At 41.7% G+C, this 15639-nt stretch overlaps 1 protein-coding gene across 1 annotated transcript in view; it reads right to left on the reverse strand.

Moving 5' to 3' along the window:
* Window positions 1-15639, reverse strand: part of kdm6bb (lysine (K)-specific demethylase 6B, b) — a 29054-nt gene that overhangs the window by 6481 nt on the left and 6934 nt on the right. The window contains exons 3-17 of the mRNA XM_079648812.1: window positions 14571-14609; window positions 13017-13140; window positions 10430-10486; window positions 10038-10257; window positions 9697-9942; window positions 9415-9567; window positions 7507-7797; window positions 4778-7254; window positions 4556-4682; window positions 3781-3886; window positions 1787-1992; window positions 1283-1461; window positions 1127-1195; window positions 891-1039; window positions 345-459 (exon numbers count right to left, since the gene is read on the reverse strand). Of these exons, the coding sequence (XP_079504938.1) occupies window positions 345-459; window positions 891-1039; window positions 1127-1195; window positions 1283-1461; window positions 1787-1992; window positions 3781-3886; window positions 4556-4682; window positions 4778-7254; window positions 7507-7797; window positions 9415-9567; window positions 9697-9942; window positions 10038-10257; window positions 10430-10486; window positions 13017-13135 (4514 nt within the window). The 5' untranslated portion in view covers window positions 13136-13140; window positions 14571-14609. The remainder of the gene's footprint in view (window positions 1-344; window positions 460-890; window positions 1040-1126; window positions 1196-1282; window positions 1462-1786; window positions 1993-3780; window positions 3887-4555; window positions 4683-4777; window positions 7255-7506; window positions 7798-9414; window positions 9568-9696; window positions 9943-10037; window positions 10258-10429; window positions 10487-13016; window positions 13141-14570; window positions 14610-15639) is intronic.

Here is a 15639-nt window from a genome sequence, read left to right on the forward strand (position 1 = left end):
AAACAATGCATACTTAGACTTCACAATACAGAAAGAAATAGTACAATAAGACTCTGTTCCTTTGCACAAAATGCATATTCAATCAAAGGCTCAACTCTCTGGAAATCCCTACCTGAATACACAGCAGATGTTTATGTACTCTCTATGCCCATCAAAGAACTGATGTTGAAATGAGCTTTAACTATGTACAGCTGTACAGTGCATTGGACAACTCTTCTGCAACTCTCATTGTTTTTATCTGTACTTGTCCCTTACAATTCAACATAAAAATGAAATATATGTTTAAGCAGGCAAATACACTGTAGCTAATGCTACATGTGTTGTTAAAAAGCCGTTCCACTTACTTCTCACAGAATTTGTTGATAGCGTCCCAGTAGTGCTCATGGACGGCGAACCACTCACAGTCACCAGGACCGATGTTGATGTTGACTGAGCAGAAGTTGTTGTTCTCTTGATGACCTGAGAAGAAGCACAAAACAGTCACTTCATCCACTAAAAAACTTCGTTCTGTGACGCCCGTTTTTATAATGTATTATAAAAATACTTATGGCACGGTATCTTCATAGTTATAGGCACTTATTAGTTATAATTGCAATGCTTTATAACACAATAATAAGACATTTAAAAGCATTTTATATTGCCTTTTAGTTCATAGTCATTCACAATTGCTGGTCAATCCAATATTCCAGATTTATTCCTATTTTTTTCAGCTTACTTTCAGCAAACAATGACCACTTTTAGTGACTTAAAGCAAGCTGTATGTATTATATCTGCCAATATCTCAACATAGTTATAGGATAATGAATATAAAAAAGATACATGATAACTAAGTGAATGTTATTCCTTCATTCGTAAATACAGCGGTTTACTTGTCCGTCACACACACTGACCTGGAGTGCGGCTGCCTGGCACCTTCATGTAGAGCTGGACGGTGTTCATGCCCAGGATGGTGCTGCCGACGTGACTGAGCATGTTGTTGCTGGATTCCACCCGCATGAACGCAGGCAGCTTCAGCAGCTCCTGCAGCTGGGGTTTCCACCTATAAAAAACATGAAAACTACTGTCAACGACAAGCTGCCTCATCGAGTTCAGTTTAAGCAGGCAAATTGTTATAACACTCTCTCACCTTTTAGGGTCAGAGAGATCAATATTGGTCCCAAATTTAATTATCTTTCCGGCTGATTTCTGCTCAGAGCTGGGGGAAAAACAAAGTCGTGGTTGAGTTTTGTTAACAGTAATATATTGAATTATTTGCACAGGCAGAAGGGAGTTTTGCTCCAACCTGGGTGTGCTGTTGGCATACTCTTCTGGGCTGGAGGTGGAAGCAGAGTTGGCTTTAGTTGTAGTGGAGGCAGGACTGACTTTAACCGTGGCAAATGTCAGAGCTGCTTTTGTGGCGGCGGATGTTTCTGAAGACTCGGACTGCTCTCCGTCATCTTCATTCTCGCTCTCATTCTCATCCTGTAACACATCTACATGAGCTTAGCTGACATGTTGGCCAACAGCTAAAATAGATGATCATTTACTAGCTTAGTCATTAACAAAGGTTATGGGTACTTCCTTTACTTTCTATGTCCTTTGCTTAACATCAGCAGGATTATGGAAAGAACGTTTTAATCATGAAAAGATACACAGGTGATTAAAACATCCCCACTATGCCTTTAAGAACAAATATATTGCTGAAAGTCAATTAATAATGCATGTTATAATATCTATATTCACTACACATTGCACATTAATCTCCATGTATGTGTGCACATGTATTGCCATGAGGGGAAATGTCTACCTGTAGGCTTTCCTGGAAGCTGGAGGCCTGGTATTGGGCGTATTTGGCGATGGTGGTGTGTGAGCGGCTGCTCTCACAGGGCCACGTCTGCGCCGATCCATTGTGATCCCAGTTCTCATCGGCAGGCTGCTGAACCTGGGTCCTTACCTCCACTGCATGCTCCGCATTGGCCTCCACCAGGGATTTGGTGGAGAACAGACCCAGGTCTTGCATAAGGAAAAGGAGAAAGACATCATTATCATGGGATGTTTAAACACAAATTATTATTTTTTTATCCCATTTATGTTCATTTACATATTTTCAGACTCTCAGCTTAACATATTTTACACAAAATAGTCTGACTTTAGAGAAAAAATGTGTTGAATAAGAAACAAGATATGTTTATCTACACTTGATGGTTGTAAAACACACACATTGAAATATGCAAAAACATTCAAAATAAAATTCCTATATCAATATCACATAAAAGCCTAGCAGTGCCAAAAGATGAAGGGATACTGGGAGGAAGTGTGGGGAGTATTGAAGGGGATATTAGGTTATGAGGTTCCTAAGACCGGCCTGATGTTATACTTGGGGAATCTGGTGCAGGAAAACACACAGGATGGGGAAAGATGCCTGATTAAGGTGCTGCTGGCTGCCAGCAAGAAAACAATTACCAGAGCATGGTACAAAGCAGATCCACCTACAAAGGAGCAATGGCTGGGAGTAGTACAGGAAATATTTGATATGGAGAGATTCACACACATATTGAGGGTCCAGGAAGGGAAATTTGAGTCCAAATGGGAAAAATGGGTTGAATATAAAATAAAAATGAACGACACAACACATTGAGAGTTGGAACCAGACCATGATGTTGCATTAAAATAGGATAGAAAGCTTCCATGTCACTGTTTGCTTGTTTTTATTATTATTTTCTTTTTTTTCTTCAACGGGTCTCTAATTCAATTGTATACGGTTTTGTATTTTTATAAAAATGTCAATAAAAATGTAAGTGAAAAAAAAAAAAAGAAGCCTAGCAGTGAGCAAACCGTCATGGTTGAGCATTCACGGTCCATTCAAATATGGATCCTAAAGACTTCAGTGCTGTATTTGCACATTGTTTTACCACTCCTGTGAAAGATGCAGCGTCCTTACAGTGTGGAGAAAGGGCAGGCTCAGAAAGCCTTTTATAGAAATGACTCAAAGTGTAATGTTTAAAATGTCTACTACATCTGAAATAAACCATGGTTCATAAAAGGTTCATTTATATCTAAATAATCAATGTCTCTTTCTCCTGTTCTACTATGGATAATATAAACATTTGAAAAATGTTGTTTGAAAATAGCACAATCACTTTCCACCTAGGTACTGCATGTTATAAGTGATGTTGAATTCAAATGCAATAATACAAATATGTGTTTCTTTTCACATACTTGCCTGTCTAATCAAGGACAATATACAAATACAAGCGAAAATATAATTTGACATTTCATTTAATCATTATGTGTCATTACTTTCTGAGCAAAAAGTACTCCAATCAGTTTGTTTTAGTTTGGCTTCACTACTTAACACATTTGTGTAATGCCATTGTAAGATAAATGTTTGTAGTGTTTCCACAGATATACCCGACTTTAGCTGAGACATTTTATTTAATGCAAATCAATGTCAATTGAGTTTAATTCATCTAGCTAACCTTGCTAAGCCAGCTAGCATGCTATTGCTTATAACCACACGTGCAGGCTTTAAAAACGTTTTGGGTAAAACTGGATGTGGCATACCAAACCATGAATACTGAACAAGACACACATACTGTAAGATCCCTAATACACATGTAGAAAACAATATTGCTATAGTTGAATTACATTTCCCTTTCCCTTTTATACAAAACAATGAACATAGATTTGTTTTAATGTGTTAGAAATCTCCCAAAACTAGTTTACGGGGGATGCTGCTGAGCTTCAAGAATAACTAGAGTATGATAAAGTAGCTGAGAGGAGTGTGGTGTATAAACTTACTAAGGCGGAGGGAGCCAGCAAGTCCTCTGATGACAGTTACTGCATTTTTGGGATCAGTGCAGAACTGAAGCAGAACTGGAGAGAAGGCGTCCCTCTTGCTCTCCAACTGTGGAAAAAACGTACAATTAAAAACAAGCATTTGAACGCAGTGAAGCAATACATTAATTTGTCTTAGAAGGAATTGAAAAATACTGACAGTACGTTGGTAAGTTGTAGAATTCCTGAAACAAGGTATGATAAGGCAGCTCTCTCTGCTGCTATCGAGAAAACAATTCAAGACAGTTCAATTGATTTCAAGTAACTCAAATTTACGGTGTTACGAGTTACGGATTTACTGCAGCCATGCTGGGGCCGTATTTAGGCCGGGCTGTGAGCCAAATGCTAGCTACAGCATGCTAACGTGCTCATAAAGACATTGCTAGCATTCTGATCGCTATGTTCAGTATGCTAACATTTGCTATTTAGCACTAAGTTAAGTGGCGGCTGATAGGAATATTTTCGGGAGTATTTAGTCAAAGTGTTGAGCTGATTAAAATGTTAACGGTAGATGATAAATTAATGGATTTGTCACAAGGGGAACTGTTCAACATTTTTAGCCAAACAGTCGGATAGATTTGGAGATATTTCAGTTTCGCAAGACAGACAGGACAATGGACAGGCTGAGATTTCCATCTGTAAAACCATGCCTCTAGCATGGTGAAAAACATGTTGTTAGGACTCAATACTTGATGATATTACTTGCCGGGCTGCATCTTTTTGACTAAGCTAAACTCACATAAATACTTGGTGTAGGAGGGTTGAGCTTTTCTTGAGGGATTTTGGTCTCGGTGTCAATGTTAGGTTTAACATTGAAGGCGGGAAGCAGAAAGGACTCCTTGAATTTCCCCTTAACCTTCTTCCCCCTGGAAAACAAGATGACAAAACACATCAGGAGTTTATAAGCCAACCTGTTTCTATTGATAAAGGTGAATAGAAGCATCTTTGTATTAGCACTCACTTGCAAGCTCTTACTACTTCAGCACCAGTGTGTTCGATGCTAATCTTGGAAAAAGGGATTCTTGGTTCAAACTCTGAGACGTCGAATGTTTTCCTTCCTGCATCTACTTTTGTTAAGAGGATCTTCAACTCCTTTGAGAAGCCCATAGACAATGCTTTCAGTCTCAGCGGGTCACATGGAGTTGTAGAGATTGAAGGCGTGCTTCCTGGTGTAGATACACTTGATTTGGATGTCTTGGTGTTTGTGTTTCCAGCTGCTGAGGATTTCTTATTTTCAAACTCTTCCTTCTTCGCCATTATTATCTGTGCCTCTTCCTTCCCCTTGTCTACCTTGTCTTTATTAATGCCGTGTGTGGTTTGATTTTCCTGAGAGATCTGGCCCTTCATACTCTCTTTGAGGAGTTTGGCTGACTTTCTGGAAATGACGAGCACCGAGGAGGAAACATCCCTTTTCGTCAAATCCCTTATGTCGTTTGCTTTGTTTTTAGGACACATGATGCTGCTTTCTTCTGTCTTTATCTTGATTTGTATCTCTCCTTCTCTTTCTCCATCCATGGCCTTATGTTTTCTCTTTCTGTTCCCACCAATGCGCTCCGTCTCTTTGCTGTGTCCCCTCTCATCCTTGGTGGAGACAGTAATGCAGCTGGTGATGGAGGCTGTATGCGTTGTGGTCAGACTCAGCTCTGCACTCAGCGACCCGTCCAAAAGAGAAGTCTCTGTTTCTTTGGCGAGGATCTCCATTTCTTCACTATCTTGCTTCTCTTCCATGTCGGTTTCAATTTCTTTCTGCTTACCCTGAGCCAGGGATTCTGCGACAGGCTCCCTCGGACTGTGGCATTTCAAAAGCATGTCTGAGGGGAAGAGAGTTGGTGACTGATTACCAGGTTTGGAGGATGCTGTGTCTGATATACAGAAGTCCTGATGCTCATGAATATCCGGCCCCAGTTCAAGAGAAGAGGAGTACTTCACTCCTTTGGTGGTGCAGGCGGGAGGCCCCCCAAATGGGCCGCCTCGACACGTGACCCTCTGGCCTCCGAGTAAAGTTGCAAGGCTCTTGAAGACATCGTCCAGACCAGTTTTATGGTGGCAAAGCTCAGCGTAAGGAGAGTCGGGAGTTTCCCCACTGCTGTCTTCCTTTTCTTCCTCAGCAACTGGTACCTCTGCACAGGGTGGATCGCAGAGTGCAGGCACGCCATCCTGGGAATAATCAGCCTGTTGGTCTTCGCAAGGCTTCTCTTTGATATCGGTGGAGCTCTCACTGTCTTCAGAAAGAGGAGAGAAGCACCGGGTGGGACTGGGCTGGAGGACAGGTCTACTCATCACTCCCTTCTCAAGCTCCTCCTCGTCTTCTCCCAGAATCGACACTGGTGAGCCCTGCCAGCTGAGAACAGGAGGTGTATTTGCAAGGTTGTCTTCTGTTTCCCTTAGATTTCCCACAGGCTGTAGGTCTGGAGCATTGAGAGCCCCTCCCTGGCCACCATGGACAGGTACCCCCAAGGTGACAGAACAGGCTGAAGTGAGAGGCGCTAAGGCTTTACATAAAAGTGAAGGGAGCGTGTCCTTGGTCTTTGCTTTAGGGCTGCGCTTTGAAACGATGGTGGGCTTCTTGCCGGACAGTTTGGGGTTCATGGGAATCCTATGAAGGGACTTTTTAAGTTTATCCTTGAGTTTTGGGGCACTATTGTTTTTCTTGGGCATTTTAATATGAGCAGATTTTGAGGATGGCTGTGGTGAAGAGGGAGGAGGATTCTTTTTGGATGGTTTGAGTGTCCTTTCTGCACGACCACTCCTCTCTCTGTGCTTGTGTCTGCCTGGTGCCTGGCTTTGATTGTCCAGGGGCTGAGTTGTAGTCTCCATTTGGGCTTCTCCTGAAGAGTGGGGAGTAGAGATGGAAGTCAACATTTCCTTTTCCATACCTCCAGTTTTGAACTTTCTTTCCCTCTTTGATATTTTATCCCTCCTCCTTTTTTTCTCAGACAATCTTTTTTCCTCTTTTTTCTTACGCCTCTTTCTCTCTTCACCCTTTCTATCCTTTTTCACCGGCTTCTCCGTTTTTTTGTGTTCTTCAGACTCCTTCTCAGTCTTGTTTGCTCTTGACCTGCTGTGAGAGGACTGTCGTGAACAGAGGGGTTGCGAAGTCTTTCGATATTTGACGTCTGACAACCGGGCTTTTGGACCATCTTGAGAGTTGTGGGACGTGGAGGATGTCTGGCTAGGTCTCGGGGTGTGATTGGGGCTTCCTTGGAGTTTCTGCTGTCCACTGAGTTCAGGGCTACACTGATAAAGGAGCGATGGATCTTTTCTGCTACTGCCCACTGTGTATGAAGAGGGACTTGGAGGAGCACGTGGACTGCTGGCAGTAGAACCTCCATCTCCAGGGCTGCAGATGAGGGACAAATAGGAAGGAGAGTCTGCACCAGAACCCTTGAATTGGGCTGGATCCCATGAATTGCCCCTTTGATGAAAGCGCTGAGGTTCCTGCAGGGTTAGGATTACATCTGTTACACATGTGTTCGGGGACAAGACAATCAAATACATAGAATCGTATATGCACTGTTATACTTACATAAAAAAAAACATTTATTGCAATTTAGGGCAAATGGCAGCCTTTAAAGAAAGATGATGTGTATTTTGTCAAATGTACTATCTTCAACTATTTGAATATTGAGCGAATATCTATTTGGATGTAGACATTTGTGCGTTCATGTGATTTAAATGTTGATTACTTACTGTGCTTTGTTTGTGGTGATGTCTCTGTGAGTCTTTTTCCTCAGGAGGGTGTAGCTGCGGGTTGTGCTGTAGGGCCCTGGGGTGGCTTGTGTGCCGTTGTTGATAGTGGTAATGATGGTTTTGATGGCTGTAAGGCACGCGGGGGTGGTCTGCTGGTGACTGGGACATTTTCCGGTCGACCTTCCCCCTGCTTCCATGATGAGGTGTTCTGCTGCCGCCACAACTCTGGGTCAGAGCTACCTGGTGACTGTTACTGAAGCCATGCCCTCCGACTCGTGCTTTAGAGGTTTCCTGCGCATTTAAGAACCAAAATTAGGAGTGCAACAACTAATCGACTTAATCGATTAAAATCGATTACCAAATTAGTTGGCAACTAATTCAGTCGTCGATTCGCTGGTGACGTCATCACATGTGTTCTACACCCCGTTAAGCTCCAACGTTATCGCTCTTTTTTTATCGGTACAGGAGACATTTAAAAACATATGTCATATGTATTATGGCTACATAAACATTATATCGCCGTTTTAGTGTCGCCAACTCCGTTTCTAATATGCAATATGACTACAAAATGCGTCTATAATGTATTTTTGATCTTCCCAATTCAGACGAGAGATCTCTCCCCCGCCTGCTTGCGAGGGGGCGGGGCAGTTTACACACACACGCAGCTGCTACATGCAGCAACACACACACACACACACACACACACACACACACACACACACACACACACACACACACACACACACACACGGAGGAGATGGCGGAGAGAACGCGCTCCGAGGTGTGGTTAAACTTTACCCGTCTCGATGTGGACAATGCTCGTTACCAAAAGTGCAATAAGAGTTTAGCATGTACTGTAAGGGCGGTAACACGAGCAATTTGTCTAAACATTTAGCAAAAGTGCACCACATTCAGACGGAGGAATGCACCGGGTTCGACTGTCTTTCTCGTAGCTCTGTAGCCCCATCCACGAGTAACGTTTCCACGTCAGGTGTTATGTATGCTAGCAGCAACACACGGAGTTAACTACATTATACAAACATGGGTTAATGATTAGACTTAGTAACTGAGTTATTTATTTTGTTAAAGTTTCAGCTATTCTGTTTACAGTTCTGTCATCACATTATTTAATACGATTTGTTAAAACATTGTTGTTTCTTTTGATGTGAAATATTATGCATTTAATTCAAATAAAAAGCAATGTTAGTTTTGTTATCAATTTGTTGAGTTAGTTTACCTTATTTCTTGTCAAAAGAACCGTTAATACTATCGTGAAAAGGACCGGATCGATAAGCAGTATCGATATAAGTAGTAGTACAGTTAAAACCTTAACGATCCGAATAATCGATTAATCGTTTCATTAATCGATTATCAAATTAGTCGTTTGTTACAGCCCTAACCAAAATTAGAAATAAATAAGTTTAGTTTGATTTCTTTTGGAAAGGAGGTTATATTTTGGGCTCTGTTTGTCTGTCTATCAATAGGGATTTCTCATGAAACTTGATGGAAAGATGCAGCATAGGCTAATGAAGTACATTTTGGAGCAGCTTCTAATCAATTGCTATTTTTTATCTATATTGAAAGTCAGGGCACACATTCATGTGGTGGTGAAATAATGTAAATGAATTTCTGACTGGGTACTTTAGCCCAAACAACAACAACAACAACAACAACAACAACAACAACAACAACAACAACTCAGAAACAGCTATTAACATTTTGTAAACTCTCTAAAGACATGTAGCTTATGGATTCAAGTAGGAAAAACTAGTTCCCAACTCACGATATGGGTTAGGGTTAATGTTCCGTCCATCCAAATAACATATGAACGCACCATTAGCCTTGGGCTGTGCTTTCCGAGTGCCATCCTAGTTTTTTTATAGTACTTTATTTATTATACAAGCTCACCTGTTGCTGGGTTGAGGTCCTGTGGTCAGAGTGATGGCAATGACCCGTCCTGTCATGAAGAGGCTTCCAGTCGTCCTGGTTGCAGCGGTGGTGGCGAGGTGGCGAAGGGGCATGACCAATTAAAGGTACATGCCTTGATGCAGGATGAGATGACTAGACAGGGAAGCATACATATTCAGTCTTCTTGACCAAATTGTGCCAATGGGTGGTGCTATTGCACAGAAATGAAAGCCTGTGTACAGATAAACAGTCCATGTGGTGTGCTAAGCAAACAAACTTTACCTGATCAGGGCCAGAGTCCCTTCTCCTCTTGGCCGGACACTCTTCCCTGGGGGATAATGGGTGCTGTGGAGGTGGGCTGTGCTGGTGCAGTTGGTCTCGCCTCTGGTGGAGGACTGGCCGTTTCCAGGGTTCTGGCTTGTTGTTCATCATTCTGTCAGGAAAGCTCCTGCGGCAGTCTGAGGGGGCCCATCTCTCCGGTGGGGACTGGAGTTCTCTATTGTTGCGATGCAGGCGAGGCCCCCCATACTAACAGTCGAAAAGGGAAATAATCAAGTCAAACTTCTTGTTCTAATAACAATATGAACTGCTTTGTAAGATAGTTCAGGGTCTGCAGGCCTCACCATCGTGTTGCTGGCATTGTTGTCCCAGTTTGGGTAGCGCTCTCCTGGTCCTGTTAGATAACCGGTGGTGTTGCCAGCTCTGTTATGGAATGAGTGTGTTGAGTTGTGATGCCAGGTCTGGGCCTCAAACGGCTGCTCTTTGCCATCCCAGGCATGTGGAGGCTGTCTGTGCCCCTTAGAGATACCCTTGTCCTGGAAATTGTTAACCGTTCTCTCCTCCCTGAGCAAAGAGACAAACTGAACTAAGCAACATGTATCAAGATGCAGATCAGGTGTTGTACTATTCTGCTGCTGCTCAAGTGGTAAGCACAAGATAAGCTTCAGCAGCAAATGCAGTGCAGTACAGTATTGTAAGCATCAGAACTGTAACATATTGGGTATGATTTACTCACCTACTATAAAGACGACTTATTGGTGAATAATGTGATTGATTGCGCCCTTCTTGGGATCTGTGGTAAGGAAAAAACATACAGAAGACTTTAGTCTCAAGATAATTATACAGTCCATAAAATAATATAATAAACCTGGGAGCTCTGAGTTTTCTGCTTTTCAGGTTTACCAGCAGCCAGCTTCCATTTTCAAGTGTTTGCTTTGTATGCACGCTCTTTCTTTGTAACGTTTTGTAAAAGGTGTACCGGTATTCAAAAATGGGACGTTACTTCAAAAGCAATTTGTTTAGCAACTTTTGATGACTTTAGAAAGGAAAAGACATTTAGTTATACAAGATTTTTTGTTATAAAAGTTTATTTTTTAAATGTTAAAGTTAAAAGCATCAATCTGGTGCACTTTGAGCACAACATGAATTTATGGATACAGCTTCTCAACACTGAGATGAAAGGGAGCTGTATACTTTTCAATAATCCAAAAATCTTTAGAATATGATCACAACCAATAACAAATCATGTAAACTTGTTTATTCTTATCTTATGTGACCTAGTTAGCATTTTTTCTTTTTCTCTGTGCGTATTTTACTTATCACTCCCCTTTTAAAGCTCCCATGTCATGCCTTTCCGGTTATTACCCGTCCGCTTGTGTGTTATGAAGGTTTTTTTGCATGTAAACGGTCTGCAGAGTCACAAACCCTCAAAGTACACCCTGTAGCGAGTAAAACTCTAACACAGAAAATACCTGTCTATGCTGCCCCAGAGCGCCTCGTTGGAGATTTTCTTTTTAAATGTTTTTCTTCCGGGAACCAAGTGACGTAACGACGACCCCTCCGTTGATTGGTCAAAATGGACCAATCCGTGGAGCCGTTACGTTACCTTCCTCACACACACTCAATCTTTTCTTAGCTGCAGCTCTGCTGATTTCTCCTCCCTGAGACAGCGGGACTCGGCGAGGCTGCGAGTCGGTGTGTGAGCACACACACAAACTCCCAGCCAGGCTGCGAGTCGGTGTGTGAGCACACACACAAACTCCCAGCCAGGCTGCGAGTCGGTGTGTGAGCACACACACAAACTCCCAGCCAGGCTGCGAGTCGGTGTGTGAGCACACACACAAACTCCCAGCCAGGCTGCGGGTGTGTGTGTGTGTGTTCGGGCTGCGTCTCGCTGTCTCGCAGACGGCCACTGGGATAGGGAGAGGGGGGCAGGAGCTCCAACAAGCCGTTTAGGACAGAGAGTGAATACACATACTATACAGAGATGCTGTATGAGAAACCAATGAGATTTTGGAACATTGAACAATGTAAATCTATTCTAGTAGACCTCAACAATGGAATTATGATCAGTAGAAATGGTCATGACATGGGACCTTTAAACAGTTTTTTTTTTTACTGCGACTAAGTGCCCGCTGGCTACCCCTGGTTTACAGTATGTCACAATTGTTACTATTACCAAATCTACAAGCAGACAGCTACGGACACACTCGTATGCATTAGAGCTGCCTTCAATTGTTGAAGCTAAACATCTACATACAGTATGTGCTTCTCTCTTCTGCAGCAGAATAAGTTACAGTTTCATTTCCCAGAGTCCAGTTTGACTGAAGATGGGCTCATGCTCACAGCTGCAGTTGTAATAAGGGTTTTTCATGAATATGCTCATCACAGCTTCAGTTAATCAGTCAGTCCCTTAAAGTGGTGCTTATCTTGATTAATCCCAGACAACACGGACTTGAGTCCCAGCTGCTGGAATGACCCTTGTTTGGGCCATTCAGGCTTCAAGTTGTGCCACTATGAGTTCCACTGAGCTTACATTTGTTTAAGGAAAGCTTCGATCAGCTTTCCCTCCAAACACTAACGGCATTTCTATTGTATCTGCTTCCTTATCTGCTAAGTCCACTTTGACTTCTATGAGACTTACTGTAGTCTTGGTTGGTGTTCACGACTATACAGTAGATCATAATGCATGATTGGATAAGAACTTAGAAAAAGCTTTTCAGTACACTAAATACATAAGAGGCCATATCAACTGCATGTTAAATGAGAGCACCTGAGTCCTTTTGAGATGAAAAGGTAACAAAGGTTTGAAAGTACCCAAGATGCAGGGAGGAAACATTTAGATATGGTGACGCATATGGCCAGATTCTTTGGAATTGTTTTTCTGGCGCAAATGAAACGTTTTGATCACAGGAGTTTAAGGCAATCCTCTGTGGCCACCACTGGAATCAACTCGACAAATAGTATCAATACTAATATTATAAGTGTAGTTTCATCTTTATCTGTTACTGTTCAGAAAACACATGGTTGTAACAGAATGGATAGACATGCAAAAAAAAGAAAAGTTGCACAGCATCCGAATGTCGATTAGGATTTGAATATCAAAATAAGCTTCAGTATTGATGTGTGTGGTTATTTGCATACATTACAGGGAAGTGTTATCTGATCACAAGTGGTCACAAAAGACAAGTGTGGAGAGGAATTATATTTCCAGAAGTGTACTGACGAACTTGAGAGCTGTCCACTTTTGATCATATGACTCAAGACACATGTCATGCCAGGACAGGGCAGAGTGTGTGAGTGTTGCGAGCAATGCTGCTGACCTTTCTGTGTGACTCCAGGGGCGACTGTTTACCGGAGCCCATTGTCCTCTGTTAGGTCCTCCAGCTGGATAGGAGTCCCATGTGTTGCGGCCAGAGTACAGCTCTGCGGGGTGATACATGCAGCCTGCAACACAGAGGACGAGGGTTTCAGTCTTTTGAATAAACAAATGAACACCTCATTTAAATAACATCTGACCATATACTATAAAATGCAATTTGGAAGTGCTGCTCATTTCAACCAATCAGCTCTTAGCTTGTGCAATGACATCACTATGGGTTGAATCTTTCAGTCTGTGATGCTTATTCAGGAGAACACTGCTCTACCCACTGATTCATTTATGAAAAAAGGCCAACAGGAAGAGCCCTGTAATCAAGTCAAGTCAAATGTAATTACAGCAATCGGTGAACACTAACTAAAAACAGTGTCTCAAACATGGATATATGGAGACATTGATGGCATTTGTTAGCTCAGAACACGAGTATTGTGCGTCTTCATCACTGCTACTATCTTAGTGAATGCTGTGCTTTGTTTCCACACAGTACAGTGGACAGGAATCTATATCTTCATATAACTGCTTTAAAAGGATAGTTTGGATGTTTTAAAGTGGGGTTTAATGACTAATCCATAGTCGCTGTATACTACAGTAGATTGTTCCGCCCAGTTTGGAGACACACGCAGGAGTACCGGCATGGAAGCTAAGCAGTTCACTACAGCTGGTGGGGGCAAATGTATGATAGCCACCTAAAAAATCAATGTCAGTCTGAATGTATGCTATTTTGAATATCATAACTCTGTTACCTCGCCATCAGACAGCCCATTCCGACGGAGAACTAAAGCTGTTATCAATACTATCATTAAAGACATCCGACCAGTATCCTTTTACAAAAACAATCATGTTTCCTTGCAGAAGACAGAAGATGCTGGTCTAATGATGCCTCTATTAGTCAGTTTGTTTGTGTTATTGTGTAAATTTGTTTATTCCGAAAACCAGTGATGTTGATTGGTTTTCAATATAAGTTCCCAGGACCACAGGTTGTCGTCTGATTGAATTTGCAATTATAATTTTTTGGAAAATTAGATAAATTGCAATCTAGTTAAACTACAGGTTAAATGGTTATAATTATAATGCAATGTATGCATGTTAAAATGTATCTGAGCATTTACATTCTTTAAAATCGGAGAAAATATTTTCAAAACATTATAGAAATAAGAGAGCATAGATAATGGCAAGGGCAAGAGGTAAATACTTTGAGTGTCGATATGATGTAAGTGAGTACACCTACATCATATTGCCTTTTTTTAGCTGGCTATATGATGTTTTGCTGCGGCCCCAATCTTCAGCAGTACATTGCTTAGCTTCTGTACTCCTTTCTGTTTCTCCAAACTACTGACTGCTATCTAGTATCTACTCCAGACTACTTCATACATACAGCTGAATTATTCCTTTAATGTAGTGGTACTAAGTGCTTCATTGGTACACATAGTACATATCTGCATGTAATTAGCCATATACACACACACACACACACATGACAGAGAGAAACAAGTGTTACCAGTCTTGGTCTGTGTTTGGTAGGCCCTCCACTTCACACCTGAGAGCAAAAAGAAAGACATGAATGAATGACGACGCACAGCCATTGCTTTTGTTCTGGATTCTTCCACAGTGTGCTTATCATTGAGACTGTAATGTCATTTAGTATATCTCCAATGTATTTTATTTCCTCATGCTGTATTTGCTGCAGCACTGAATCTTCTCAGTGGTCATTTCAACAGGCAGAGCTGCATTGTGCATTCAGCCTCTCTCTAATCACTGCTACCACCACAGCCGGTAGCCATCCAAGGACAGAAGAAAAGAAACATGGCACTGAGAAGAAGGGCCATAGCAACCCCACTTATGAACAAAGAAAGAAAAAAACAGGGAGGTCTGTAGTAGTATTTTTCTTAGTTGTAGTAATATCCCTGAGTCTTTACTCCTCTTACAGAGCAGGTGGTGAATGTGTCTCTAATCGACAGCAAACGTCTCCCACCCACAGGGTCTCATTGTTCATCACCAACAGCTGCTTCAGTAGATCGATGGTTCTTTTTTGATTTGCTTCAAGTACACCAACTTCCAGAAGCAGAATGACTACAGCACCAGGTCAGGTGTTTGGCTGCTATTCATATTGTCATTGTTATAGGCCATGCCAAGGAGGGTGTTCTTTTCAGCTCAGTTAGTCTGTTTGACAGGAGGATTGCTAAAACAAACTACTGGCCAGATGTTCATGTAACTTTGTAAAAGGATGTTGCATTTGCTAATGAAATAATCATTCATATAATTTTGGAACAGATGCAAATCTTTTCATTGCGTTATGGGGCATTTGTGCACGTAACTCCAAGTCGGTGCAACAACTCAAACAAAAACTGCAATAGTGAGATAAACAACAGAAAAATGATGGCCATTTCTTTTGATACTCAGCTAATCAATACATTTTTCATGCAAAGATGGCAGAAAATGCTGTTTTCATTATGTTGACTGACAAAGCAAGACATATTCTTGGATGTTGAACAACAGGGATGGACATTTTTCAATATTTACTGACACTATAGAACGGCTAATCATGGAAATAATCAGCAGATTTTTCG

This window comes from Notothenia rossii, assembly GCF_949606895.1.
Source record: "Notothenia rossii genome assembly, chromosome: 9".
Lineage (NCBI taxonomy): Eukaryota > Metazoa > Chordata > Actinopteri > Perciformes > Nototheniidae > Notothenia > Notothenia rossii.